At 51.5% G+C, this 25,640-nt stretch overlaps 10 protein-coding genes across 10 annotated transcripts in view; 6 read left to right on the forward strand and 4 right to left on the reverse strand.

Moving 5' to 3' along the window:
• Positions 1-475: 475 nt before the first annotated feature.
• On the forward strand, positions 476-1,018 carry IAR55_000054 (uncharacterized protein; the record flags this gene model as incomplete). The annotated part of the gene is made up of 1 exon (XM_066943193.1): positions 476-1,018. One exon carries the CDS (start codon positions 476-478, stop codon positions 1,016-1,018), a length of 543 nt encoding a protein of 180 aa, XP_066805735.1.
• Positions 1,019-1,435: 417 nt separating this feature from the next.
• IAR55_000055 (uncharacterized protein) lies at positions 1,436-3,912 on the forward strand (the record flags this gene model as incomplete). Its single annotated transcript, XM_066943194.1, has 6 exons — positions 1,436-1,544; positions 1,639-1,761; positions 1,832-2,802; positions 2,851-3,123; positions 3,217-3,562; positions 3,632-3,912. 6 exons carry the CDS (start codon positions 1,436-1,438, stop codon positions 3,910-3,912), a joined length of 2,103 nt encoding a protein of 700 aa, XP_066805736.1.
• Positions 3,913-4,769: 857 nt separating this feature from the next.
• IAR55_000056 (uncharacterized protein) lies at positions 4,770-6,794 on the reverse strand (the record flags this gene model as incomplete). Its single annotated transcript, XM_066943195.1, has 9 exons — positions 4,770-5,012; positions 5,081-5,183; positions 5,250-5,348; positions 5,443-5,576; positions 5,647-5,978; positions 6,092-6,265; positions 6,355-6,450; positions 6,545-6,620; positions 6,771-6,794. The coding sequence occupies 9 exons, from the start codon at positions 6,792-6,794 to the stop codon at positions 4,770-4,772; spliced, it is 1,281 nt and encodes a 426-aa protein (XP_066805737.1).
• A 2,393-nt stretch (positions 6,795-9,187) lies between these two features.
• Positions 9,188-10,452, forward strand: IAR55_000057 (uncharacterized protein; the record flags this gene model as incomplete). Its single annotated transcript, XM_066943196.1, has 4 exons — positions 9,188-9,266; positions 9,385-9,536; positions 9,732-10,080; positions 10,250-10,452. 4 exons carry the CDS (start codon positions 9,188-9,190, stop codon positions 10,450-10,452), a joined length of 783 nt encoding a protein of 260 aa, XP_066805738.1.
• A 163-nt stretch (positions 10,453-10,615) lies between these two features.
• IAR55_000058 (uncharacterized protein) lies at positions 10,616-14,091 on the reverse strand (the record flags this gene model as incomplete). The annotated part of the gene is made up of 7 exons (XM_066943197.1): positions 10,616-11,581; positions 11,630-11,812; positions 11,867-11,968; positions 12,029-12,889; positions 12,946-13,546; positions 13,612-13,725; positions 13,778-14,091. 7 exons carry the CDS (start codon positions 14,089-14,091, stop codon positions 10,616-10,618), a joined length of 3,141 nt encoding a protein of 1,046 aa, XP_066805739.1.
• A 623-nt stretch (positions 14,092-14,714) lies between these two features.
• IAR55_000059 (uncharacterized protein) lies at positions 14,715-16,234 on the reverse strand (the record flags this gene model as incomplete). Its single annotated transcript, XM_066943198.1, has 5 exons — positions 14,715-14,942; positions 15,021-15,538; positions 15,646-15,904; positions 15,969-16,066; positions 16,126-16,234. The coding sequence occupies 5 exons, from the start codon at positions 16,232-16,234 to the stop codon at positions 14,715-14,717; spliced, it is 1,212 nt and encodes a 403-aa protein (XP_066805740.1).
• A 761-nt stretch (positions 16,235-16,995) lies between these two features.
• IAR55_000060 (uncharacterized protein) lies at positions 16,996-19,181 on the forward strand (the record flags this gene model as incomplete). Its single annotated transcript, XM_066943199.1, has 8 exons — positions 16,996-17,217; positions 17,289-17,460; positions 17,534-17,680; positions 17,799-18,158; positions 18,210-18,512; positions 18,580-18,693; positions 18,793-19,087; positions 19,154-19,181. The coding sequence occupies 8 exons, from the start codon at positions 16,996-16,998 to the stop codon at positions 19,179-19,181; spliced, it is 1,641 nt and encodes a 546-aa protein (XP_066805741.1).
• A 247-nt stretch (positions 19,182-19,428) lies between these two features.
• Positions 19,429-21,071, reverse strand: IAR55_000061 (uncharacterized protein; the record flags this gene model as incomplete). Its single annotated transcript, XM_066943200.1, has 3 exons — positions 19,429-19,591; positions 19,653-20,712; positions 20,792-21,071. The coding sequence occupies 3 exons, from the start codon at positions 21,069-21,071 to the stop codon at positions 19,429-19,431; spliced, it is 1,503 nt and encodes a 500-aa protein (XP_066805742.1).
• A 374-nt stretch (positions 21,072-21,445) lies between these two features.
• IAR55_000062 (uncharacterized protein) lies at positions 21,446-23,625 on the forward strand (the record flags this gene model as incomplete). The annotated part of the gene is made up of 4 exons (XM_066943201.1): positions 21,446-21,611; positions 21,663-22,851; positions 22,903-23,435; positions 23,498-23,625. The coding sequence occupies 4 exons, from the start codon at positions 21,446-21,448 to the stop codon at positions 23,623-23,625; spliced, it is 2,016 nt and encodes a 671-aa protein (XP_066805743.1).
• A 1,873-nt stretch (positions 23,626-25,498) lies between these two features.
• IAR55_000063 (uncharacterized protein) overlaps positions 25,499-25,640 on the forward strand; it is a gene marked incomplete at both ends in the record, with an annotated part of 981 nt that continues 839 nt past the window's right edge. The window contains one exon of the mRNA XM_066943202.1: positions 25,499-25,640. This exon is cut by the window's right edge and continues 119 nt beyond it. Within this exon, the coding sequence (XP_066805744.1) occupies positions 25,499-25,640 (142 nt within the window).

Below are 25,640 nucleotides of genomic sequence, written 5' to 3' on the forward strand. Positions count from 1 at the left end.
ATCTCACCGCACCGATCTATATATACCCCCTCTCTCCTCTCAGCAACACCTCCAACCTTTTGCGGTCTGGGATAGTAGTGTAATGGAATCTATTTCCAGTGGACGCAAAAGATACCAAAGGATCCCCCGGTCCGAAGTGTAAAATAGCTGTTGTCATGATATTTATCTGTTCCTACCCTGAACTGTCTCGGCGTGGAATTATACCGGTCTCCGAATGCTGCAGATCGAGTAACTGAAGTCATTTTAGAGCACGGCAGGCAATACGGGCAGCCAATTGAGTGAAGTAGTGACGACGGCGAACGCTCCGTGTACCCGGTGGTCCAGTCTGGCATATATAGCAAAAAGGGAAAGCTTAGAGGCAGGACAACGGTCAATAGTGCATCGACGAGCAGCAACTACCAAGTCCTACCGACAGAAGCTCGATGGTTGGAGACCGATCACTCTGTTAATATTTCTGCCCAGGACTCATGACGCCATGACCTCTTCTACCGGACCCGTACACTCCTTTCGTCGGATCGTCACATCGCACGACGCCTCAGATACGAACGGTGAAAGCGTCACATTTCACGATGACCTCGTCCCCCTCAGAACCGTCCTAGATGGCAATGTCCACATCTCACCACTTTACTCATCGGAAGGATTACCGACCACCAGTCCCCACCATATCACACCCGATCATCTGCAGAAAGCGACGGATGCCGTGCCCGGAGTGGTCATGCCTAACGGTACCAACGGACAAGTGACCGTCGTCGAACCCAATTTCCTCATCAAGTCCCATCGAACGTCCTCCGTGGATTACAACGTCATGCTGGAAGGGAGCGTCTGGTTGATAGTACCAGATGGGAAAGGCGGAGAGAGGAGGACAGAGGTGAAAGCGGGAGAATTGGTCGTTCAGACGGGAACACTGCATGCTTGGCAAGCTGGACCGAGCGGGGCAAAATGGGTGACAGTGGTGGTCCCTGCTTTGCCGGTCGAGAAAGATGGAAAGAAGCTCGAGGACGTCGAGTTCCAGCCTTAGGGATCATGGAGGATGAGACGGTTTGACGCAAGTCGTGTTAGCATCTATCACTGCGCCACTTGAGAAAGAGCTTTGTAGAACGGTACACATGTCCAGCAGGTCTATCCCATGTATGCAAAGATCGTATGGCTCGTTGCCAAGCCTTCCCGTGTCATGTCCGACACATGTACACCCATCCTGCAAAAGGAATTCGGGTAGAGTGGTGAAAGAGGAAAAAGGCTGGACCATAAACGGAAGCAAAATGATGGTCCCTTTGCCATCCGTTCCAACCCCGCAATGCCAACTGAATGGGTCCCCTCAAACTCGGCGCAACTCCAACGACCACCGCGAAACCTCATCTTTTGACACTTGCTACGACCTCATGTCGTCCGTCATCTAATCATCCGACTAACACCCTGTCAGTGCTGGATGTCAATCATGCCGAAGACACCGAGCGAGAAGTCGGTGACCTTTGCAGATGCACGACGGAACTCCATACAGTCCTCGTTGTCCATAACATGTGCCCCATGTCGGGCAAAGAAGATAAGTGAGTTGGACCGCGTCTCGGTGTAATCGTCACTCTCACACGTCACAACATAGGACTGATCCCAGTGGCTGACGCTGAACTTTGACCCTTGCAGAATGCGACTCGACTAAACCGACCTGCATCAACTGTAACAAAAACCCTCAAGAATGCCATTATCCGCCCAAGCTAAAGCCTGGCTTGAGACCCGGTACCGGTCTGGAGATGATCAAGCGAGTCGGTGAGTCTTTGATGTCGATCTTCCCTCCAGGACATTATATAGCAAAGTCCGCTTCTGACGACTGGTGCAGAAATGCTGGAAGACCGAATCGAAACCTACGAAGCTCGTTTGGCGGATCAAGAAGCTCGACTATCTCAATTACCCATTGCCGGTCCCTCCTTCACCTATGATCAATCGCAGACACCTTTGTCTGATGCGCTCCTGCAACCCAACCCGAACACTTATAACACCATCAACAGCGGCATATCAAATCCATTGGCGCCTCCCAACATCCCACCTTCCATCCCCAGTACAATTTCTAACCCACCGATGTCCAACTCCAACAACCCTTTCCCGACCGATCCCAGCCCGACCACTAGTGGAGTCTTCGATCATGCTGGGTTCAACATCTCCACATCTCCCGGCATAAATATATCATCTCCTTCGTCCTTTCTGGATCCTAACATTCTACCTCCCGACGACATTGTTCGAGATTTACTAGCCCTATTCTTCACTCATATTCATCCTTGGGCACCCATACTATCGCCGACTATACCGGACTTCCACCCGCCTTGGAACATCGTGCACCACGCTATCGTGGTGGTGACTCTTCGACTATCCAAAGATCCCAGACTGACGGGGAGTAAAGTCCTGATCAAACAAAGGGCTAAACAACATGTCCTTGCCCATGCCATCGAATCCACGTCCATTGCCTCTATTCAAGCACTCGGTCTGCTCGCATTGGATCTCATCGGCTCAGAGCAAGGGCCGAGCAGCTGGGGAATCCTCGCTCTTCTCACTCGATCAGCTGTTCATCTAGGACTGGCAATCGAGGAGGACTCGAATCCCTGGATAGGAAGAGCACCAGTCCCTAGTCTCAGCAGAACAATAATCATTCCTCCTTCAACAAGTTGGCACGAGGATGAATCGCGTAGACGGTTGTTCTGGCTGATCTTCTGTCTGGATCGATATGCTTGTGTCTCGACGGGTTGGGACTTTGCGTTGCCAGATTTTGACATCAGACGCCGTCTGCCTTGCTCTGATTTGATATGGGCACAACCGGTGAGCGACAGTGATTGACTCCTGCCCACACTGCTAAAGTATGCATAGGACTGGTATCAAACCCCTCCATTCCGCTCGGTGCTGCATCGAGATCCTTCCGAGCTGGACCTCGACGACGTCAGTCCCATGGCATATCTTGTCGAGGCTCTAGATCTTCTCGGTCGAGCACATACTTTACAAAGTCAGATGCTAGAACCTGGAGATGCTAGAGGGCTGGAAGCGAGGAAGGATATGACCATGACGCTGACCACGACCGCGAAACGGTGGTTTGTAAACCTGCCTCTGGACAGGATCAACCAGGTCGGCCTGAAGTTGATGATCGTGAGTCGATCAGCGATCAACGACGTGAATTCAGCTGACAAGCCGACAGCAAGCTACACATTACGCGTAGGTCTCCCAAATGGACGATCATAGCTGACCTTCAGCACACTACTGAAACTCAACGCATATCATGCTTATCCGGCACTGAGCAATGGAGAACCCCAAGAGCCATACGTATCGACCTGTCTGGCCTCTGCGAGATCTGTTGCGGCTCTTGCAGAAAGCGCACGACCGATTGGATGGGCTACAGCTTCTACACCGTTGTTCATTTGGGGCTGTTGGGTGGCCGCGCGAGTCTTGTTTGGTGAGTACATAGGGAGTAAAACAAAGCTGACAGAGGCAGTGCATGCGTTTTTGAATCATCAATCGCAACCCGACGACGACTTCAATACCATCGTCGTGACATTGAAAGAACAGGCAGAATACTGGGGTCTTGCCAGTGAGCGCTCGCCTTTCATGTATCTACGTCGCTCTGAAATTGGGACTGACACCGGTCTTCAATCCATAGACCAATACGTCAAACTTCTCGAAAGAGCAAAAAGAAAATGGCAGAATGCCAACAATTCCTCGGGCTCGACATCAAGTCTACCCGATGCCATCCACGTCTTACTCGACCTTCGACGCACAGCGTATTCAGCCGTTCACACGAATACCCAAGCTACACCACATGTCTCACCGCCTGACCCGGACTTGAGCCATCTACCTGCTTGGGCGGTCCAACCTGGTTTGGGCGATTTGTATAGCTGGTTCGATCTGCCAGCAGGGCTGTTCCAGAATGATTCCATGTGAGGTCAAGGTCTGGGTTGCATACATTAGGGGGTCGAGAGTACGTAGCAACGAGTCTTCACGTGTGATCAAGTTGTAGCCTTGCCAGCAAGTCACAGCATTTTAATGTGATGTGCATGCCAAATGACCGCATATGAGTAGGCAATGGATGGAACGATGCGGCGACATTTGACACACTGAGTGGCAGAGCCTTCGTCAAGATTCGGCGCGTCTCGCTTGTAGTCTGCGTACGAAGACTTGGGTATCTGGTTCGTGGCCTTGACATTGACGGGATGACTTTTGGGCAAAGGAAGAATGGATGTAGTAGTCTAAAGTTCTGTACTCGTACCGAATCTCCTTGTTCAAGATCGACACTCCCTTGACACAACGCATTCAGTCGCCTGCCCAAAGTCCTTCCGACACATTCTGACAGCCTAAAGCTTTCAAGTCCGTGAACATGATGATGAGCTGGCCGAGAGGAGCTCCGTCCTCAGCGCCAATGAGTCAGATATGACGTGGGAGATGAAGTTCAGCAGACCGGAGTAAGCATCACCGTTAGGTGACATTGGCACGATGGCTAGTGATGTTCTTTCATAGTAGCTGAGGAAGTTAGGAGAGAGCAACTGACTGCTCTGATACCCCAGGTGATTTGGTTGCACGAACTCAGTGGGTACAATGGAAAGGGGTAGTGATGTGCCCCTGGTGATCCAATGGTATAGGTTTCGCGCCTAAACACTCCTTTTTGGGGGCAATTGGAAACGAATTGCATGAGTCTTCTCTGACTATCGAGTACATATGCTCCCATTTCCGACAGACAAAATCGATTGGTGGGTGATTGCTGCTCCCCGATCCGCGCTTCACTATCCTAGAGTGGAAATGCTTCACTTGCCCTCGACAGCTTTTTTGTCCCTGGCCTTTGCTTCCTCGTCGGTCTCGCCCGCGGCTCCTAATCCCTTGGTCATGCTGAAGAACGAGCTGTATGGCACAAGCTCGGCCGCAGGGTTGAGCTCGAGACCGAATCCCGGCGCGTCAGTGAGGTCGATACGACCATTGGTAGGCATAGGTTCGTTGGTGAATAGATTTCCGAATGACGGGCTGATGGATCTTCCGTCTGGCGAGTTCGCCTGGCGAGATCATGGCGAGTCAGTCACAACGTTTCCACGATGAAAACTAATTGAACGGAATGACATACAATCACTTCACAGAATGAACTGTTAGTGAAGGTCATAATAGCTTGGAAAGAATATGGCCCAGAGCCGTGAGGAACGACGGGGATATCATAGGCGGCAGCCATCCTATTGAGGTGACATGCCTCGTCAGCCAGAGATTTTGGTGCCACTTGCGCGGGAATGGCCACTCACGCGGCAACCTTGATGAGTTCTGTCAGGCCGCCGAGCCACATAACATCGGGCTGGATGATGTCGACTGCTCGGTTCTCGATAAGCTTACGGAAGCCGTACCTGGGTCGTGGACGGTCAGCTGGTTCCAAGAGGGATGGTCCAATGCGATGAAACAACGCCGGATATCCCACCCAAAGGCAACAAGAATACTCACTTGGAATACTCGTGCTCTCCAGTGGTGAAAGTGTGAGTGGGTAAAGCCTCCTTGAGCTTGACGTGTCCATCAAAGTCGTCGGGGTGAAGCACTTCCTCCCACCAGTTGATGTCGACGCCAGCCTTGTCACAAGCCTACAAGATCCGAAAGCAATGTATCAGAGGGAGTCTATTCCAGCTGCCAAGTGGAAATCCTGCGACTTACCTTGATGAGCTGGATAGTGTATGGGACGTTCAAACTCATGTAACAGTCGACTTGAACAGGGTAGTCCTCTCCCACCGCTTCCTTGCACTGTTTCAGATAGGCGACGTTTTTCCTGATACCCTCATGTCCATCGGGAGGTCCATGGGGCAAAGCCACCTTGGCACCCCAGAAACCGAGCTCCTTGGCGATCTCGGGTCGAGGTCCTGTCAGGTACAGGGGGATGTCCTTCTTGGTGCGTCCACCGATCATCTTGTAGATAGGCTCATCACGGATCTTACCGAGAAGATCCCAGATAGCAAGATCAACGGCTGAGATGGCAGCGAGTGTAATACCTGTGTGATATCCGTGTTAGCAATTAGCAATCCAGACGTGGCATGTCCCGAAATGAGGACATCTTCATGTTCTGCAAGTGTATGGAGGAGGCGATTCGTGGCACCAGACCTACCTTTCCGACCATAGAACATGGATGCTCGGAACATCTGATCCCAGATCTTGTTGGTGTCTCGAGGATCTTGCCCCACGACGAACCTCTTGAAGTGTTCCTCGATCAAGTAGAGAGCAGGGGGACCTCCAAATCCGGTGGCATAACCCACAGAGCCGTCCGAAGCGGTCAATTTGACTATCAATGTTCCAAAGTTTAGTCCTTTGTGATGCAATGGAGCGCAGAGCAGAGCTGAAATGCCGAAACACGGAGACAAAGACACTCACCGAAGATACTGCCAAGCACTCCGATACCCCAGGAAGTTCGTGAGACCTTGTACTCGGGATACTGATGCATAGGACAAGAAATGTTGCCCTGGACGACTGGAGGAGTGATTTTCGATCAGTCATGAGAACGACCAAGGAACGAAACCCACATTGCAGAACAAACAGGACGCAAGAAGGAAGGGGGACTCACTCCAATGGTCTCCATCTTGTCTGTGATAATCACCACCGCTTCCGTGTGCGGAGGGCACAAAAGTCTCCAGCTTGGTCTGCACAGCATTGAAGGTTGTGTCAGTCGTGTCTCCCATGTCTGGTCAACTCCTCCAAACTTCTAACAGGAAGGTCTTCCCTTCCGCCGACATCATTGGTCGTCCCAGCTGAACAAAGTTCCGGAGAACATGCTACCATCCGCCACTCACGATGGTAGGCCACTGCTTAGGCATCTTGTCGATTTGATCTCTGTATAGGTCGTGTAGGCTGAGTAGAGCTGAGACGGGATGAGCTTGTGGTCTATAACGGTTTGGATGTGAGATGTATGAGGACGAATCAGTCAATCTGAAAGATGCGACGCCTACTTGTACAACAATGGTCAGTTGACCGGACCGAATGTTACCGAGCCATGCTTGACCAGGTGGACATCGGTACAATGTAATACCGAACCAACGCTGAAGTCGACCCTTGTTTATTTTTACATAGCCTAACAGAGAAATTAATAGAGTGCCACAAAAGCGCCATCTGTATAGATAGAAAGTTATTCTCGGCTTCTGAATTGGTTGTGCACTCATGCATTATTGCGTGGTTTCATGTCCAAGACGCTGACATTCTTTGAATGTGAATGTGTGGGAGATCGAGGTAGTCATCTGTCTCGTGAGGAGCGCACAGTGTCGTTCTAGATGACTATTCAAGCATAATGCCCTTGTTAGGTGAAGTGCTATCGACCATCTGAGACCGCGTGCGCCACAGCAAAGTCACCTCGTCACTCTGGTGGGAGCTCGAATCTAGATTCCACCTTTCACGAGTCCTCTTTGAAAAACTAATCGCTTAGTACTGAAGGGCCGAAAGTTTTTCTTTGGGTGCTTGACCTTGGTCAACGGTGGATCAGTACAATGGATGTAGCTACGAGTCCGAAACAGATGAACACCCATGTCCCGGGAAGCCTGAAGATCACTCGGATCATCTTGAAAGTCGCACCCCTTTCCACCTTCGATGGTAACTTTGCAAAGAGTCCCAGGATGAGTAAGTGAAGAGTATTCTTGGCTACTGTATTTCGACAGGAATGATGGAATGACATCTTATGCAGACAAACCTCATGTTGAGGCGGTTGCTAGAGCTGTCTGCGTTCTCGTTGATCTTGGCTTACTCGGATATCGTACGGACAAATCCAGCCTTGCTAAATCAGGAAAGAAGGTCTACGATTTGGATCACGACCCATTCGTAAGGATGACTATGTGTCGGGTCAGACTTGTTGCTGAAAGGCCCAATAGGATGCAAAACTTCTTCTCGAATCTCGTGGTTCTGGCTCATTGCCATTCTGGAAGGTAAGCTGGTCTCAGAAACAGGAATAAGCTGCAAACAAGTAGTCTGTCGCAGTTGCAACAGACTAAAGTATTTCGCAAGTGACAGACGAGCTGAGTACCGATGGACGTGAGATCTTCGTGCATGAGACGGGTAATCATTTGAGTCTCATCAATCTCTACAACGCCTGGAAGGATCAACGACAGCGTAAGTGCGTAGTATGAGAGAACGTCACTAGGTAGCAGGACTGAATACTTTGGGTGGTCAGCGGCTTGCGATGTTGTGTTCGCTCGAAACATCACTTGGTGGGGAAGACCGTGGCGAAGATCGGGAGTGGGGAGAGTCGGAAGTGGCCACCAATCGGTGCGAGGTCTGTATCTGAGTGAGTCCAATGCTTCCATAACGCTGGAGACACGCTAGCGACCACAAGTCAGGGACCTGAGGATTGCACGCGGTTTCTCTGGAACAGACTCCTCCTGCCAGGGAGAACTATTCCAGGGCGATCATCAAGGTGCTCATCCCTGCTTTTGCTCTCAACCTGGCACGTCGTGGTCCAGGGATCGATCACGACTACGTGAGGAAAAGACTGGCCCCCGGCAATCGTAGCTTTGCATATCCGGCTCTGTGTGCCTATATCGAGCGCGTGACCGACTCTCATAGCCTGACGAGATCTGTACAAGCCGGATGATGGTGTCCTCGAACCCGAGGACGTCCCGGGGTTTATCATGTGTGGCAGGGTGAGCTCTTGCCCCATCATAGCAAAGCAACGATCTCGTTGGTGGACTGACACATTTGATCCGTCAGGTTTTCGCGAAGAGATGGGCAGACGGGAGAAAGTACGTGCTGGACAAGTGCACGGCGATATCACAAGCATGGCTGAAGGAAAGGGACCCCAGACTCAAGATCCGTTGCAGCTTAGCTGGTCTTGATTGATGACAGAGATGAGTTGGGTCCGTATGATGGCTGTTCCAAATACGAGAATAGATGAATCCATGCGAGTAAAAATCGGAATCTATGCCACGTTATTCGGCCACTGCTCTCTGTTTTCGGGATCGGTCTAATGCTCTACCGAACTGCAACCGGGTGCGTGTTACACCTCTCTCTCTTTCTCCTCGTAACATCCGGCATGACCATGCATCTAGCAAGCGATCATGACGACTTGTGAGTCCACTCTGACTCTCTCGGACATGATAGCCTATTGATCTTCCATCTTCAGGACTAGTGACTCGAGTACAACCCCGAGTAAGAACGGTTTATCCCTGCGTCCCAAGATAGCATTCCTTCCTCCAACTGTATCGAGCACCGTCCCGCTGCATAAACCATGTCGTTCGGTCTGCTCAAGGGTAAAGTCGTGGCCATCACAGGTTGCTCAACAGGTATCGGCCGTAGTATAGCGATAGGTGAGTCTTGGCCACTCGTCTCCTGCTTCATCATGACATCGTTGCCCCTATCAGCCTTTTCAAATCGAGTGATCACACAGACTCTTGAGCTGAGACCTCACTCGATTCATACTCTTAGGAGCCGCAAGAAACGGTGCCAATGTCGTCCTTCACCATGTTGGAGAGTCGACAGCGAGTGATATCGCGTCCGTGGAGTCGGAATGTTCCAAAGCGGGTGCTAAGACCGTGATCGTGCCCGGTGATATCGCTGAGCCCGCTACTGCTTCTGCTGTGAGTGGTTCTTGGTGATGGTCTCTGCCTTTGCGCTTGTGACGAGCTGATCTGGAATCTACCACTCGCCTCGTCGTTCTTCCCCCTCTCGATTGAAACCCTCCTATCAACTTCTGTACCTACTGAACCTCACGATTACGCCTTCCTTCCTCTCTATATTATCACCCCGCGCCCCACTTCCACCTCATCATCCAGATCGTCTCCGCTGCCGTATCCTCCTTCTCCCGAATCGACGTCCTAATCTCCAACGCCGGTATCTGCCCCTTCCACACCTTCCTCGACCTCCCCCACCCCCTGTGGAAACGAGTCCAAGACGTCAATCTGAACGGCGCATTCTACGTCGTCCAAGCGGTAGCGAACCAGATGGCCAAGCAGGAGAACCCGAAGGGGGGGAGTATCGTCGCGATCAGTAGTATCTCGGCGTTGATGGGGGGAGGGGAACAGGCTCATTACACGCCGACAAAGGCGGGATTGAAGAGTCTGATGGAGAGTTGTGCGATTGCGTTGGGTCCCATGGGGATTAGATGTAATTCAGTTTTACCCGGTGAGTGGGCTGCAAGCTTTGCATTCTGCGTTTTAGCCCTTCTCCTGCATTTGTGCACGCGACATGATGGTCGTTGGATTTTGTCCTTTTGACTCCTTTCACCAGGGCTCTTTCACGCAGTCTCATTGTTGCATACTGCGCTCTGAACGCCGCTGATCCCTCACCACAGGCACTATCGAAACCAACATCAACAAAGAAGACCTCTCCGACCCCGTCAAACGAGCAGATCAAATCCGTCGAGCACCTCTAGGCCGATTAGGACTTCCCGAAGATCTGGTCGGTCCCGCCCTCTTCTTCGCTTCTGATCTAAGCTCGTATTGTACCGGTGCGAGCGTTTTGGTGGATGGTGGTATGGCAATTTCTCTCCAGTAGTGTTCAGGAATGCATCATTGGGCAGAGTAGCGATTGCGGGTCACTCGACTCACGTCGGGAAAGTGCGCGAAGGCCGGTACGAATGGGCCGTATGAAATCCCCGAAATCAATCAAAAACATATGAATGCAGTATGCATCAATTGCAGAAGTATACAGCCTCTCTCTACACATGCAATGTCAACCCTCTTCTGGTCTGTTTCGGCACTTCCAGTCCTGGCACCTCCACTCTTGGCGCATTCAGGATGCCCACTTGACCCAAAACATATTCCTCTGACCACCAATCGTAGTCGCTCCTCCACGAATCGGCATTCAACCAATCCGTCTTGTTCGGGACCAAGTGTATCGCTCCGAACGCATTATGTCGATTCCCATAACAAGTGAAATCGATCCTGTGTGTTCCTTGCGACACTTTGCCCAGTTCGAAAGCGTACGGTTCGTGAACAAGCAATGTGGCTCGAGTGCCGTCTACGTCGATAGATACTGCCGGACCGGCGAAATATGCTACGCGAATAGCTAGTGGTTCGCGGTCAGACTTCGAATCGAAAGTACAATGATAGGTGATATTGCCCGAGTAGAACGGTAGGCTTTGTCGAGTAACGTCTCCCCATTCGAGAGTATCAAGATCGAGAGGGACGATAGATGCTCTACGTCCGCGGACCTCTACCCCAAAGTCGCCCAACACGTACACTCTCTCGAGATTTGTTAGCATCCCGTAGTCGTATTCCAGTTCTAGGTGATGTTGACCCTGGCCAATGGACGGTAAGTCCACAGTCTTGATCGACTTGTCCACCCACCACCCCGTGGAATTGAGCTCAATCGCCTGGCCATCGAGAAACGCTTTCACTTTATCCGGACTTTCGATAGCGAGCTGACTCGACTCGACATCGTAGGTGGAGTTGATCCTAAAGCGTAATCGGAGTCTGCCAGCCCCTTTGCGCTGTTCTTGAGGGATGGTGTAGGGTTGTCTGAATTTGGCACCTTTGAGGAAGAAGCCCAGTCGACGACGCATCAATTGATCGACCGCCAGAATTTCTTCCGGTCCTTGCCATTCTTCGTCGTTCCACTTGTAGTCGCAATAATCAAGAAGCAGTGCATTCGGTTCTGACAGAGTTACCGACCGCAACTTGACCTACGCTCTTTGTCAGCCTACTTCGCCGTCTGTAAGCAAAACACTCACATCTTCCACCTGCTTGTAATGCTTTCGCAGGATAGTTTGGTCTTTAGCGCTGGTAGACGATTTACCCGGTGACAGTCGGAGAACGATACTCTCGCATCCGTCGAACCAGTACTTGAACCGTGTCCGACCTCCTGCTTGCTCCGTGGCTGCTTCCCACGAGGTTCCCTTGAGCGTGTCGAGCACCTGAGGGAACATAACGAATCAGTCAAATGCTGTGTACACGTAAACCACACCCACCTGCACTGCCCATTCCCCTCGAAGGGTGATGGTGACGGGACACGACTCCTTTCTATCGATGTTGCAGATGAAGACGAACCTCTCCTCGCCATCCTCTCTCATCTGATAGAACAACGAGTCGGCGCGTTTGCCTTGGGTACGATACAGCGTTGTGTCGCTGACAATCATGTCAATATCTCGATAAGGGTGAACAGCTGAGAGAATCTGAGCCTTTGACCAAGGGAGAGCGACAGACCCAGGGATGCTTAGTGGACTCGCTGGCATTTGCACATCGACGAGAGTGGGTGCATTTCCAGCTACGATGACTTTGCCACCTTGTGAGGCGAAACGCTGTAAGCGCTCAAGAGTCGTGGATCGGATCGTGCTGAGATTGGGCGCAATGACCACCTCGTAATTGCACTTCCCGACAGGCAGAATATTACCGATCTTGTTGAGAGGGGTGAGTTCTGGGAAAAGAGATTCTGATATGAAATCAAAGTCGATGTGACCTTGCAACAACCATTCGGTAAGCTGAGCAAAAGCTTGTTCCCGATAATCCGTCTCCTCCGAGTTCTTGTCTTTCGGTCCGAAACACAGCCAATAGCTCTCCACAGGATGGATGACCGCAACGCGAGTGACAGGCCGACCTCTCGTCATGGCGGAATTGACCCTTGCGAAATGATCTTCGATCTGCTTGTATTCCTTCCACCAGGGCGATTGGTACCCGATACAACCGGGATAATCCCTCTTGGCCTCGCCCTCCATCGTACTCCAGAAGAGATGGTGGACTCGAAGGGTGACCCCCAGAGCAGCCTGCCAATCTCCTTGACCCTTGTGTCCTTCGAAAGTGAACTGCCACCCTGTCACACCGTACAGCTCACTCATGAGACCACTCCGACCGTACTGTCGCGAGACGCTGGCGGCTTGTTTGGCAGTGTTCAGCTCGCGCTTGTCACACAACATGTCGATACCGGGGAACTGCATTTCGCGATAACATCTCATGACCTCGCCGGTTTGGGCGGTCTGAGAGGCGAGCGTGGGTTCCTACGGTGGTGATTAGGTTTCTCTCAAAAACAAAACAGGATGATCAATGGACCCACCGCGTTCATATGTCCCGTACACATGATCGCGTTCTTTGCGCACCACTTGGCCAATACGCCGATATAGTTCGAGGCAAACAACTCGCAGACGTGATCGAGGAACTTGTATCTGACCACGTTCGGTTTATCGCCGACCGGATCCCAGATGAGCTGAGGTAGTAGCGCGATCAGATCTTCCCCCTTGGCCTCTTTGAAGGATTTGATGATTCCCCTCGTCCACGGTAAGAATACGTCTTGGAGCTTGTCCGCGTCGTTGAGCGTTGACATCGGACAGTACTGAGGTTCATCGGTGAACATTGATGGGACGGTCGTGCCAAACTCCTTTCCGACGTGTTCCTTGTATACTTCGTGGGTGAGCTCCACGAACCGTTTCGTCATATCTGCGCTGAGCAAATCGGTATACGTTTGATCGCCGAAGAACCCGCTATCGGGGAGAGGTTCGACATAGGCGTACCACACCTTCTCATCGGACGACGCTTCGGATGGCGCAGGGATCTGACGGGAAGAGACGAGTTTGCCATCTTGCAGCTTGATCGCGTATGTGGCGAGAAGATCGCCGAGCTCACTTCGCATAGGTGCAGCATTGGCTATTGGAAATGTGCTGAAGCGAGAGAGTGGGTGAGCGGGTGAGTGGGTGGATTACTCTGCGGGGAAGTCCATGCTTACGGCTTGGTATATCCCAGCTCTTCACCGTATGCCCAAGGGGTGAAGAGGAGATGCAGGTGACGCAGCTCCGGATGCCCTTTTAGGACTTTCCCACCTGCGAAACCGCTCGGCCATCTGCACGACCCAATATCTCAGCTCAAAATCCAAAGGTATGTGCGTGACTCACCTATCCTCATCGTACAGAAACGCGTACATGCCCTTCTCTTTCGCCTTCTCCACACATCCTTCCACAATACTCATAAACTCTTCGCCCATATACGGTATATCCAGCCCCACCCTCGTATGCATGTGGAACCCGCCCATCCCCATCTGCTCAAACATGTCCACTTGTTCGACCGTCGACAATTTCTCCTGTTTCGTCACCCAGCCCCAGAATGGGGCACCTCGATATTCCCGAGGCGGATCTCGGAACGTCTCGAGCGAGAACGGTCTCCTGGAAGTGGGGTAGGTCAAAGGGTTGGTAGTAGTGGGAGGTGTCATTGTGGGCGACGTTTCCCCAGAGGTCAAAGTCGTCGTAATGGTCGGAGTCGCTGTTGGATAGGATTATGCTATACTTCGACTCACACTTTGTAGTCATCAGCGACAGAATACCTCAATGGAACCTACACGCCATCAAGCGGTGCCCCCGTTGTAGTTTCCGGGGGATATCCATCTACTCGACTTTCCGGAACTTGATTACGCCGAACATGCTTAGATTAGCGCGATAACAGAAACGGTCCGTCATCGGCCCGTTTCAGAGATTACCATTCGAAGGCGTTCGATCGGTCAACCAAGGATGAGGTGGGGCTGCGAGTAGTATGGCCTAAGATCTGATGCATGTACCGTGGGCTGATGCGCAGAGGTGACTTCGGAGTCGCAGGAACGAGTCTCGGTACAAGTAAGTCAAGGTGAAGCCGTCACGCAGTGTCGGAGTAGATGCGTGACGGAGTAGACCGTCTAGGTCGTGGGACAGTGTAATCGATCGTCTCATTCAGCAGAAGCAAATCATTGGTGATGAGACACTACCAAGTGCAGGCAGGCTCAGAAGCGCTATCTCGACAAACATTCCTTCATAAATAACCATGCATGACTAGTGATACTGTACATATTCCCGACGTTCCAACCTACTTGCTCGCATCCTGCAATCTCTGCCATTCGACCAACGCATGCATCGCCAAAGCCTGACCATAGGGCATCGGCGTGATGGCGATATCCTTGTAGAACTGCAAGTTGGATCCCATGCCCGTTCCAAAAGACACATTGGCGACTTGGCCATCGGGTTGGATCTGCTCGATGACGCCTCTGAGTGCGAGGTCGGCGGTATGTCGGTAGACAGGATTGTCAATGAGGCCCTGTGGATGTGGGGAGCAGATCAGCATAACATGTGACAGTGAGCTCGGGACTCAAGTGAAACGGCCGGACGGACTCACCTGCCTGATTCCCATATATATACCCGCGGCGAATCCGGCGGAAGCACTAGTCTCCACGTAACTTGTCGGATCGACCAACAAAGTATGCCAAAGCCCCGTCTTGGGATCCTGACATCTGACCAGCGCATCCACCTGTCTCCTCCACACCGACACGAGATACTTGTGTAGCGGATCCGAAGGCTTAAGCTGATCCGCTAGAATGTCCAAGAACATAGGGATGGACACCGTGATCCAACAGTTGCCTCTTGCCCAGAGCGCTTTGGCGAAATTGTGTCCTCCGTTAGTTGGTTCTCCTTGCTTCTCTCCGGGCTTGACGGGAGAAGGTGTGAACTCCCAACCATGGTACCAGAGTCCTGAAACGGTGTCGGCGAGGTATTGGATATGGAGGAGGAATTGGTATTTGGCTTCTTCGATGTATTCTTGTTTCTTCAGTAGGATGCCGATCTTTGTGAGAGGGATGACGGACATCATCAGTGTGTCGTCCCATAGGTTCTGGTCGTGGTCGTTGGCGTATGTGACTGGCATGAGAGACAAAGCGTTAGTCCACATAAACTAGATGACCAACTCTGTCCAGTCTACAATATGTACTGTATGGAGATAGTCAATGGCCATGTAGGCCGCTCACCATGTTGTAGGCCGCCTTCCTCGGTCCTCTTATGATCTTTCATCAGATACTCTGCCCACTCCTCGCACCATTTCAGCCACTTTTCATCTTTCGTCCTCCCATCTTCCAAGAAGCACGCCAGGGAGTAGAACGGTGACATGGTGTTGATATTCTTAGGTGCTCCCTTGCCATCCGTTCTCTTCCATTGCGTCTCGAACCAGTCCAGAGCTGTTTTGAGAGACTTCTGACTCGCGGGAGAGCTAGGGTTGAGCGCGGAGCTCTGATGGAGTGGACAGAGTGATATCAGCTCTGGTTCGTTCCCGCACTTGAACCATCGGACTCACATGGCATAAAGCTGTGAGAGCGATACCGTGGGTCCATTCCCATGAGAATACGGTGGGATGCTTCCATCCTTTCGTGTCGATGACTGTCCCGTCTTTCACTGGTTGCAAGAGGCTCAGCGGATATCCCAATCTCGAGCAAAGATCTTCCCGCACTCACGTCGAAGGAGGAAACGTCCTGTCGTATCCTGGATGCCGACAAGACCGTCAGTGAGCTGCGAGACGAGCTCTGTCGCTCGGTCCGGCGTCAAGCTGAGAGACTGTGACATGTTGATGAGGAGTTGGGCTTGTCTTGGCGGTGGTGTCTGGAACGTTGAATCGTAGTTGGAATAGATGTCAGACGTAGATCAAGAGGTGGATATGTCGCAAATTGCACAGTAGAAGGGATCACAACAGTCCGGTCTTGATCCGGGCCGGTTTCGTACCTCAAAAGGATGCAACGTAAGATGACGGTGTAGGAATGTACCGAGTCATGTGCCAAGCGATTCGATCGAATCAGACCGCATTACGCCAGACAGAGACCGAGTCGAGGTTGATTTCGAACAAGCATGATATAATTAATTGAATTGTCATGTCAGCTCAACAACAACTCACTGACCCTGAACACGGGCCGAATTGATTAAACCAATGAGCCCTCCCCGTGGGGGCAGAATCGTCGCTAATCGGCTAATTTATAGGTGGCCCCTCGGGGACGTGTTGGTGCTCTCGGGGGTACTTTGGACCGCTTGGTAAGAGGTAGACGAAAGGCGTAGTGTCTGAGAGGATGCCGTGGGAAGATGACGATCCATATGGTTCGGAGGCGCCACGGGGCATAGGACCAAGGGGTGACGACGTGTGTCCAATTTTAGATCAGGTATACTCGTATAACGACTCTTGGCATCACCGGACCGCTCGCTGCGACGCCATGTTCAAAAGCATCACAGTATAAAGCGCTTCTCGTGATACCTCCTCATTCCCACCCACCCACCCCGGCGTTATTGTAAGTTGTTGTCGACTTATACAGACAGCGTCACCATTGGCCCAAAGGAACATGGCAGACATCAAAGACGAAACGAAATTCGAGGCGGAGCATGTAGATCATCCTCTGCCACAAGACCCAGAGACGGGTCGTCGAAAGCGTCATGCCAATACTCAGCTGGACGATGCCGCTCGTATCCTCCAAGAACAAGGCGGTCAAGTCGAATACACCGTCGAGGACAGGAATCGTGTCCTGAGGAAGATTGATATCTTCGTTTGTATCCCTATGTGTATGGTGAGTATCGTCTGGCACATGTGACTGTGGCGGGGATTCTGCGTTGACCAAAAGCGTGGTCTGGTCCATAGGTATACTTGCTTCAACAGCTCGACAAAGGCACAGTGTCCAACGCAGCAGTATTCGATCTCCGTGAATCGGCCCATCTTCAGGGATCGCAATATTCGTGGCTCTCATCTTGCGTCTATCTCGCCCAACTGTGTTTCCAGCCATTGTCATCCTATGCTCTGGTTGTTTTCCCAGGTAAGCGATCTTTTTCCCTCCTACTCATTTGGGACTGACAGAAAGATCCGCTGAAACCACGCCCTGACCGCAGTTAAATACTGGGTCATGTTCAACTTCATCGCTTGGTCCTGCGTGACGATCTGCACGGCTGCCGCCAAGAGTTTCACCGGTCTCTTGATCGCTCGTATCCTCCTCGGAGCGTTTGAAGCGACGATTCTCCCTTCCTTCGTCTTGATCAGTGAGTGTGATGTGTGGTGTGGTTACTTGCCGCGTTCTGTCGTACAGGCGTTCTGCCACTTTTGTCCGCAGTCAAGTTGGAAGTAGCACTGATGGAAGCCGCTGACGCCGTTTGTCAGCCCAAATGTGGTGGACTCGACGAGAACAGTCCTACCGAACGATTGCCTACCAAGTGGCTAATTCCTGTGCTGCCATCTTCGGTCCCTTGCTCTCATACGGCGTTGGACACGCCAACTCCAGTATACACCCTTATCAAGCCATCTTCCTTTGTATGGGCGCCTTGTCTCTTGGCTGTGCTCCGCTCGTATGGTATCTCTTGCCCAACTCCCCTACGACCGCCAAGTTCCTGAATAAGGGCAACGATCGTTTGATCGCCCTTGAGAGATTGAGGGAGAATAACACGGGTACTAAAAGCTCGAAATGGAAGTGGAATCAGGTCAGAGAGGTTTATACCGATCCAAAGACTTATATGTGGGCGGGTGAGTGAGGCGAAATCTTCAGGAACATATCCTTGCTCACAGACTATTCAGCAATGTACCTCTGCACGTCCATCCCGTCAGGTGGATTCGGTGCCTTCTCAGGTCTCATCACCAAAGGATTCGGCTTCTCATCTTTCCAATCAATCCTTATGCAGATCCCCACCGGTGTCATCGGGATCATCACTCTGCTCATCGCCATCTTCGCCACTAACAGATGGAAGACGCGATGGATCGTCATCGCCATTGTTGTTCTGTTCCCTATTGCCGGAGCTTCCGCCATGGTCAAGGTCAACAGGAAGAGTCCCGGTTCGTTGTTGGCGGCGTTCTATGTCGCTTACCCCCTAGCTGGTATTCGTGAGTCCGCCAACCCGTTACTCTGGTGAAATAGTTTAACTTTCTGACCGAACTGGTCACGATCCAGAACCGTTGCTCTACTCATGGGCCAACCTCAACGCCGCCGGTACCACCAAACGAGTGGTAGTATTCGCCACAATGTTCGTTTTCCAGTGCGCCGGAAATGTCATCGGCCCTCAAGGTGGGTTTCGGTATGAGACCCCTATGCTCATTCACACCTCCGACCCCGATCATTTCCTCCTTTTGTCGCAAACAAGCTGACACGCAACCAACCCTCCAGTCTACCTCACAAGCGAAGCACCCGTCTATCACACCGGTCTTTACGTCGACATAGGCTGTTGGGCCGTGCTCTTCCTCCTCATCGTCTCCATGTCGTTCTACCTTAAATTCCTCAATCGAAAACAAGCAGCGAGACGCAAGGCCTTGGGATTACCCGAGAACCTCGAAGATATGTCGATCATGACCACGGAAGAGGCCACAAAGTACAAGGTCAACTTGATCGAACATATGAAAGAACATGGATTGGATGAGGCGAAATTGTATGAGAATGCCTTTGACGATATGACGGATTTCGAGTGAGTAGCGAAGAGTCTGTCTCCTCGTAGATTAGGCAAGAGTGCTGATCACCTGGCTTGTTATAGAAACCCCGCGTTTATTTATGTTTTGTAGTCAGCTGGGAGTATGGGTGAATGAGGAGAAGAAAATCAGCAGAATGTAGAATATGTAAAGATATGTGATCAACAGAAGCTTTGGTATAGTAAGATTATGCAGTGTTTAAGATCAGTGAAACTCGATCGATTACGGAGCCTGCTTCTACATAGATGACAGACAGGGTTTAGCATGTATGTAGGATTACGAAAATTCGCATTCCGCAAGGGGGTGAAAAAAATGGCCACAGAGAGGCGTCCCGCACCGCTCAATGCCAACCTCCATCCGACACAGACACCCGCCAACGCTTCACCATCCACCCAACTCCCAGCGGTCCCACAATCGTGCAAATGATAATACCCCAGTTGACAATCAGGAACTCATTTTCTGTGAGCAGCGGAGTGGTCGTGTTGTAGGCGATCTGAGATATGCTGAACGGGCATATCAGGAGTCAGCTTGAGCTGGACTTTCCGAACAGTCTTGGGTACCCACAGTAGACCGATTTCACCGCGAGCAATCATGGCTGCACCCAAAAACGCCGCACCTTTCCAACTTGCCTTTCCTGGAGAGATCATCCTTTCTCGCCCACTTGTCCATAAGATGATCCACATCCCGCAAAGCACTTTACCGATCATCATCAAGATTGCATAGATGATTCCCCTCCATATGATTGAGCCTCGCCAAAGAGGAACAAACGGGATGGAGTACCCTATCGAACCAAAGAAAATTGGTATCAGCAGATATTCGAGGAGAGGTGTCAGGTAGTTGCTGAATGCAGAGCGGAGCGTCGGGGTTGTTAACTTGACGAGATTGACTCGGCCCGACGTCGCCGTTGAGCTGGTAGAGCCGCGGCGTACCAATAGATTGTCGGGGTGGAAGGGTGCCGCGCCGGCACCAGGAAAGGTATAGTAGCGAGTTAAGGGATTCGATGTCGCGCCCATCACCTCGACTTCAGTGTTCCTGTCGATGGATGCCAAGTTTGTCGGTCGAGTATCCTCCTCTGCGTCGCCAATGTACGCACAAGCAAGTCCTGCGATATACGCTCCAAACAGCGGAGAGGTCCCAGCGTATCCCGCCGCAGCTATCATGCCGACGAACATGCACACCATAAAACCGACCAATATCGGTTCACCTCCCCAAGATGCTGTTCTCCATCGAGTAGTCCGCTTGAATCGAGTATGTATCGGTAGAAGGACGAACCGGGTAACGGGGATCAAGACTATTCCGAGACCGATCGTTACACCGATTGTACGTCCCACGTTCTTGCCTATCTCTGATCCACCAGTATTATCGTTATCGCCTATGACACGCAAAATACTAGCAAGGACGAAAGCGACAACATCGTCCATTACAGCCGCACTGAGGAGTACAGTGCCGAGTCGAGTTTGACGAAGGTCGAATCCGATGGCGGAGGGATTCAAGACTGATAACGAGGTACCGAGAGATGTAGAGGAGAGTGCTGCCCCGGCTGCAAAGGCGTTCAAAGGGGGGAACGATGCGAGTGGGATGAGAACGAATGACAGACCGATAGGTACCAAAATACCGGTGAGAGCTACACATAGCGATAGGTGAAGCAACGATATGACTTGGGCGAAGGCAGAGTTCAAGCCGCCTGGACAGAAAGTCAGAACAGGTCCGAGTAGCACAGAATGGATAAGCAATCAACTTTCCTTCGAACACGATCAAGAGCAATCCCACATATCCCAGAGTCACAAAGGCCTCTTCCCAGCTCTCTTCCAGCCATCCTGCAAGCGGGGCACCGAATATGATCCCGACCAGGATCTGACCCAGAAGCTGGGCACTCAGGATATGCTGTGAGAGCCATCCAAAGAGGTTGAGGAGGTACAACCATGATGTGAGGATCAACAAAGAGGACGTCGGAGGTTCATGATATGTGAAAGAAGACCACATCCATCGTCTGGATGTGATGGTGATATTAATGACAACACGTAGCTTGAGGAAGAGGATCAGGACAAGAAGGAGAGGTGAGAGACACTCGAACCTGCGTGCAGAGTGACGTTCGCAAACCAGGGCTCTCTCATTTACGTAAGCTGATTTTGCCACCGAGATTGTGACGCGGTTCTGGGTTTTCCAGTCCAGTGAAAGAGATCGATCCGATCCTCGAACAACTCTTGTCATTTCGATTGTGTCGCCTCTGTTTACACACATCCCTGTACATCACCAGTCGAATTGTTATATGGGCCGGTGATGCGTGGTCCCGCGGTCTGCGACCTCACTCTCTCTCCATCCCTTCCCCGATCCACCTTGCTGCCTCACGCCACCCGATGTTCGTTGACACCTCTCATCATCCCACTGAACTCATAGCAAATTTTGGTAGTCAAACCATTGGTGGAAGCAAGCGTATTATGACTGATGAGTTGGAAGTGGAAGAGGAGTTCGATCCTTCGATATTGGGTCTGACACCTGTAGAATCATCGGAGTCTGCGGCAGGTGAGTAGAGAAGCACCTCGATCTCTCCTTACTAAACTGGCATGTTCGTAGCTGCCGACGAACCGAAACCCGCCGAACCTTCCACGGTGTCATTTCCACTCGTTCAGCCCGTTACTCCCGTCACAGCAGCATCCAACACCCGCTTCACAGCACTGGACCTACTCAGGTCCATTTCGGGATCGTACGCATCGGCAAATTGGACACCTGATGGTCATTCCCCAGCACGATCTCTACCTTCCCTTTCCGATGGCGACAAATCACAAAACCTCGCTTACAATGGGAAACAGAATAACCCCAACAGCCCACCGCTGGCTGTGCATGAACTACAGGCGCGCGATTTCGCAGCAACCCCTGGATCACCTTGCAATCAACTTGCCAAAATCGCCCTACATTCAGGTGGTGAACCGACAGCGTTCGACATGGAAAGGACAGAGTCTTACGAGTCCACGATACCAAGCACCAATGGTATCTCACCTCCTCGATCTAGATCACATATTACCCTTGTTCGCATTCGATTGCCCGGCAGACGCCATTATCGTACCAAAGTCAAGGTCCAAAGGGTATCATTACCCGCTGCCATCCATGACACAGTGACTTCAGAGGATGATGGAGGTCTCACAAGTGACGCTCCATCATATCCCGAACCAGCCACCCAATTTCAGCGAGACCTCCTCTCCGTTTATGGCCACGAAGCCCTGGAAAAACTAGAATATCAAGCCAAACTCGACTCGACATCGGGTAACCAAGTCCCATCAGTTATTCGCGATCTGTTCCCAGCACTCGCGGATCCTATGTCTGCAATCCGGATCGCCAATGTTTTTAGGCGACGATTAGAGTTACCAACGCTCGCATACACTCAAAAATTAGATAAGCTGGCACTACGCAGAGCGATAGCGCGCATGAGAGACTCGTTGTATATTGAGATGGCAGCAGCGATGACCCTGCCACTAGCTCCTCCTCCTTCGGAAGAAACGGGGGACGAAGCGAATGGAAATGCTAAGCAAACTGTCACGATGACACCATCGTCCTTGCACATTATGGCGACAAGGATGCCATCGGTATTTCCAGCTGAGAAGACCTTGCTGAAGGCCTTTCTGGCGGACGACTTCAGGCAAGCATACGGTGAAAAGCAAGGGAAGGTGGTCTGGCAGGGAGGTGTTGGGAGATTGAGAGGGAAGGGCGAAGGTGGTTACAAGGGAGATCTGGATGCGAGTGGCTTGTGTCACATCTACGTTGATCAGTAAGTGGGAAGACCCATACGGTCGTGATGAGGACTTACCCTCTCCCATAGTTCAAACATCCTGTACGGCCTACTTCACCATCTCGCCGTCAAGCCCAGCGACGCCCTGCCTCCACGTCACCTGCGTACCCTATCTCTGCCATGTCTGTCCCTTCTTTTACGACGTGGTCGACCTACTCCTCCAGGCTCACTCCATCTTGTTGCTTCTTCCCCTCTGCATCAAAATCTCGATCCTCTCGTTCGCCTTGGATGGGAAGTTTCGGTGCTAAAACGGGTCGAGATGTATGAAGATGAAGTGGAGGATCCCACATCGATGCATGTCACGGCGAAACCCCAGTCACGTATTTCAGGCGCGAGCGACATGGGTCTGAGGAGGTATAGGGAGCAAGGAGTCGACGAGATCTTGCACCTGAAGATTTTGCAAGTGCTGAATTCGAAAGGTCCCAAAGCGGAGAAGGGGAGTACATTGGTCCTGGCTACGGGCGATGCGAGAGGAGGGCAATTCAACCGCGATGGCTTCCCGGGTGCCGTGAGGGAAGCGTTGAAAAGAGGCTGGAGTGTGGAGCTGTGGTCTTTCTCTGCCGGTGAGTGGGGCTTCGTTGAGTATGTGAGATGATGAAAGCTGAATCAAAACCGCTACGTATAGGTCTATCAAGAGCGTGGAAGGAGGCCGCGAGGAGAGAAAGGTGGACGGAGAATGGGAAATTCACCATCTGGTCACTCGATGATTGGGCCGAACAGCTTGTCGAAGTGGCTACTGACGTCGAGGAGTGATGATGAATGTGGTCGCATGAGATGCATGAGTGTAATGGCCGGAGCATGCCTTGAGGTCTGTGCGCAAGGGATCAGATCATGAAACACATGGAATGGGATCGACGGGGGACCTTGACCCCTTTTGTACTAGAACGGGGAAACTGACAGCGTCGGACGGGCCCAGGATCATGCGTTCGCTTAAAGCATGTTGCTTCTTTTCGTTGTCGTTGAATGTCCCCAGCCATGTGATGACATGATGCTTCCTTGATGGGGAACAAGTCTTCTGACCGACTTGATGGCGCGAGGTCAACTCTACATATAAAAGTCGGTATCGAAGCAATCCAACATCTGACGAGTATCCATCATTCCACCATAACCTCGGCGCAAAATCCTACAGCGAGCTCCCTCGAACGAAAAACATTCATCATCAACCTAGATATCAATTACGTCGACATGGGCATCGCACACTCATCTCAATCCCATTCCCACTCCCACTCCCACCACCGCCACCACCACCACCATGACCATCACTCTGCGCAAGGATGCGATCCGTTTCGGACCGGTCTTCAAGCAGAACTTCCCTGTCCAGGAGATCCTCAGGGGAACAACAAGGATAGTGAGTTGGGTCAGTTCATCACCACATGAGTGATGCCCACTTTCCCACCTTTCTTCGCTGCGTGATCATAACTACTGTACCTGGTCGACAACAATGCTACCATCGTTATTTACCATACGTTAACTACCTGGCGAACGACCTCCGCTTTCCAGAGATGCCTCGCCCTCATTCGGTTCCCCCACCAGACTGGAATGTTCGCCCATCGCACTTCGTCTCCCACCGTTGTCCTCTCCTCGTTCGTGTATTCAGGAAGGAAGCCATGTGACGTCTGCTGATGAACACTCTCACTTTTGTATATACTTCCTTTCTGCAAATAGAGACGTGCAGCTGGAGGACAACACGGGACAAAGTGACGTATTGTGTGTTCTGTGGAAGGATTCGATGAGCAAAGAAGAGGGAAAGGAACGGAAAGGAAAGGCAAGGAAAGGCAGGGATGTATAGTCAAAAGGGAACAGAAAAATGGATTTGGAGTGCGTGCTGGTCACGAAAAAAAACAGGCTGAAGGGAAGGAGAGGAGATTCTGTACGACGCCAACGATAGTTATGCGATGAGTGACTCGATCTGGATTTGAAACTAACATGCTTCATCGTAATACTACACTTGGATGGCGTTGTTGACGTTGACATCCTCGAAGGGCGGGGAATTCGATTCTTTTTGTTCTTCTTGCCCGAGCATGAACATGACTGTAATGTACAGTACTCGTACACTGACTTCGGTAACGTCAAGTTATCCCATGCCGAAACAAGGCACAGCGATGCAGATGCAATCAACTTACTGTATCACTGTTGACATGCTACACAACGTCGACTTGACCCATTAACCAACACATTGCCTGCGACAAGAACGCACCCACATCGGTTCAAAGATCATGCCACAGTGGTTTCGGGCGACATCAGCCCTCTTACAGGTCATCCTTTGACTTTTCATCGGGATCAAGAATGGAGACTTCTTTTCAAGCGACACAAGACTGTTTCGGATGATGGTCTCGTGCAGCGAGGATGTTTAGCGTATTGTGTCTTCATGGATCAGCGACACCGTTTGATTCCCTCCACGCACGACTCATCCCCTGATCTCGCTGATTTATTCTCTATAGTCTATCACCGATTGCAGCATCCTCAACACACGTTCTTCCCTTCGACATCGCCACCGAACGTGCCGTATCTAGATCTGGACAAGATACGACTGTTCCCTGTATTCTAACATTGCGTCGAGACTGGAATCCAACTTGGTCCATGGTCAGCTCCCCAGTCAGTATCCAATCCATCATACATCGCTGCCATGGCAGCAGACACAGAGACCGAGACCAATTCCTCCACAGCGACGGAAGCCACGGAGGTAGAGTCTAAATCCGAAAGCAAGCCAAAGACCGAAGAAGCGACCACCGCGGCGGGTGGCGAAAGCAAGAAGACGGTGGAAAGTA

This window comes from Kwoniella newhampshirensis, chromosome 1 (genome assembly GCF_039105145.1).
Source record: "Kwoniella newhampshirensis strain CBS 13917 chromosome 1, whole genome shotgun sequence".
Lineage (NCBI taxonomy): Eukaryota > Fungi > Basidiomycota > Tremellomycetes > Tremellales > Cryptococcaceae > Kwoniella > Kwoniella newhampshirensis.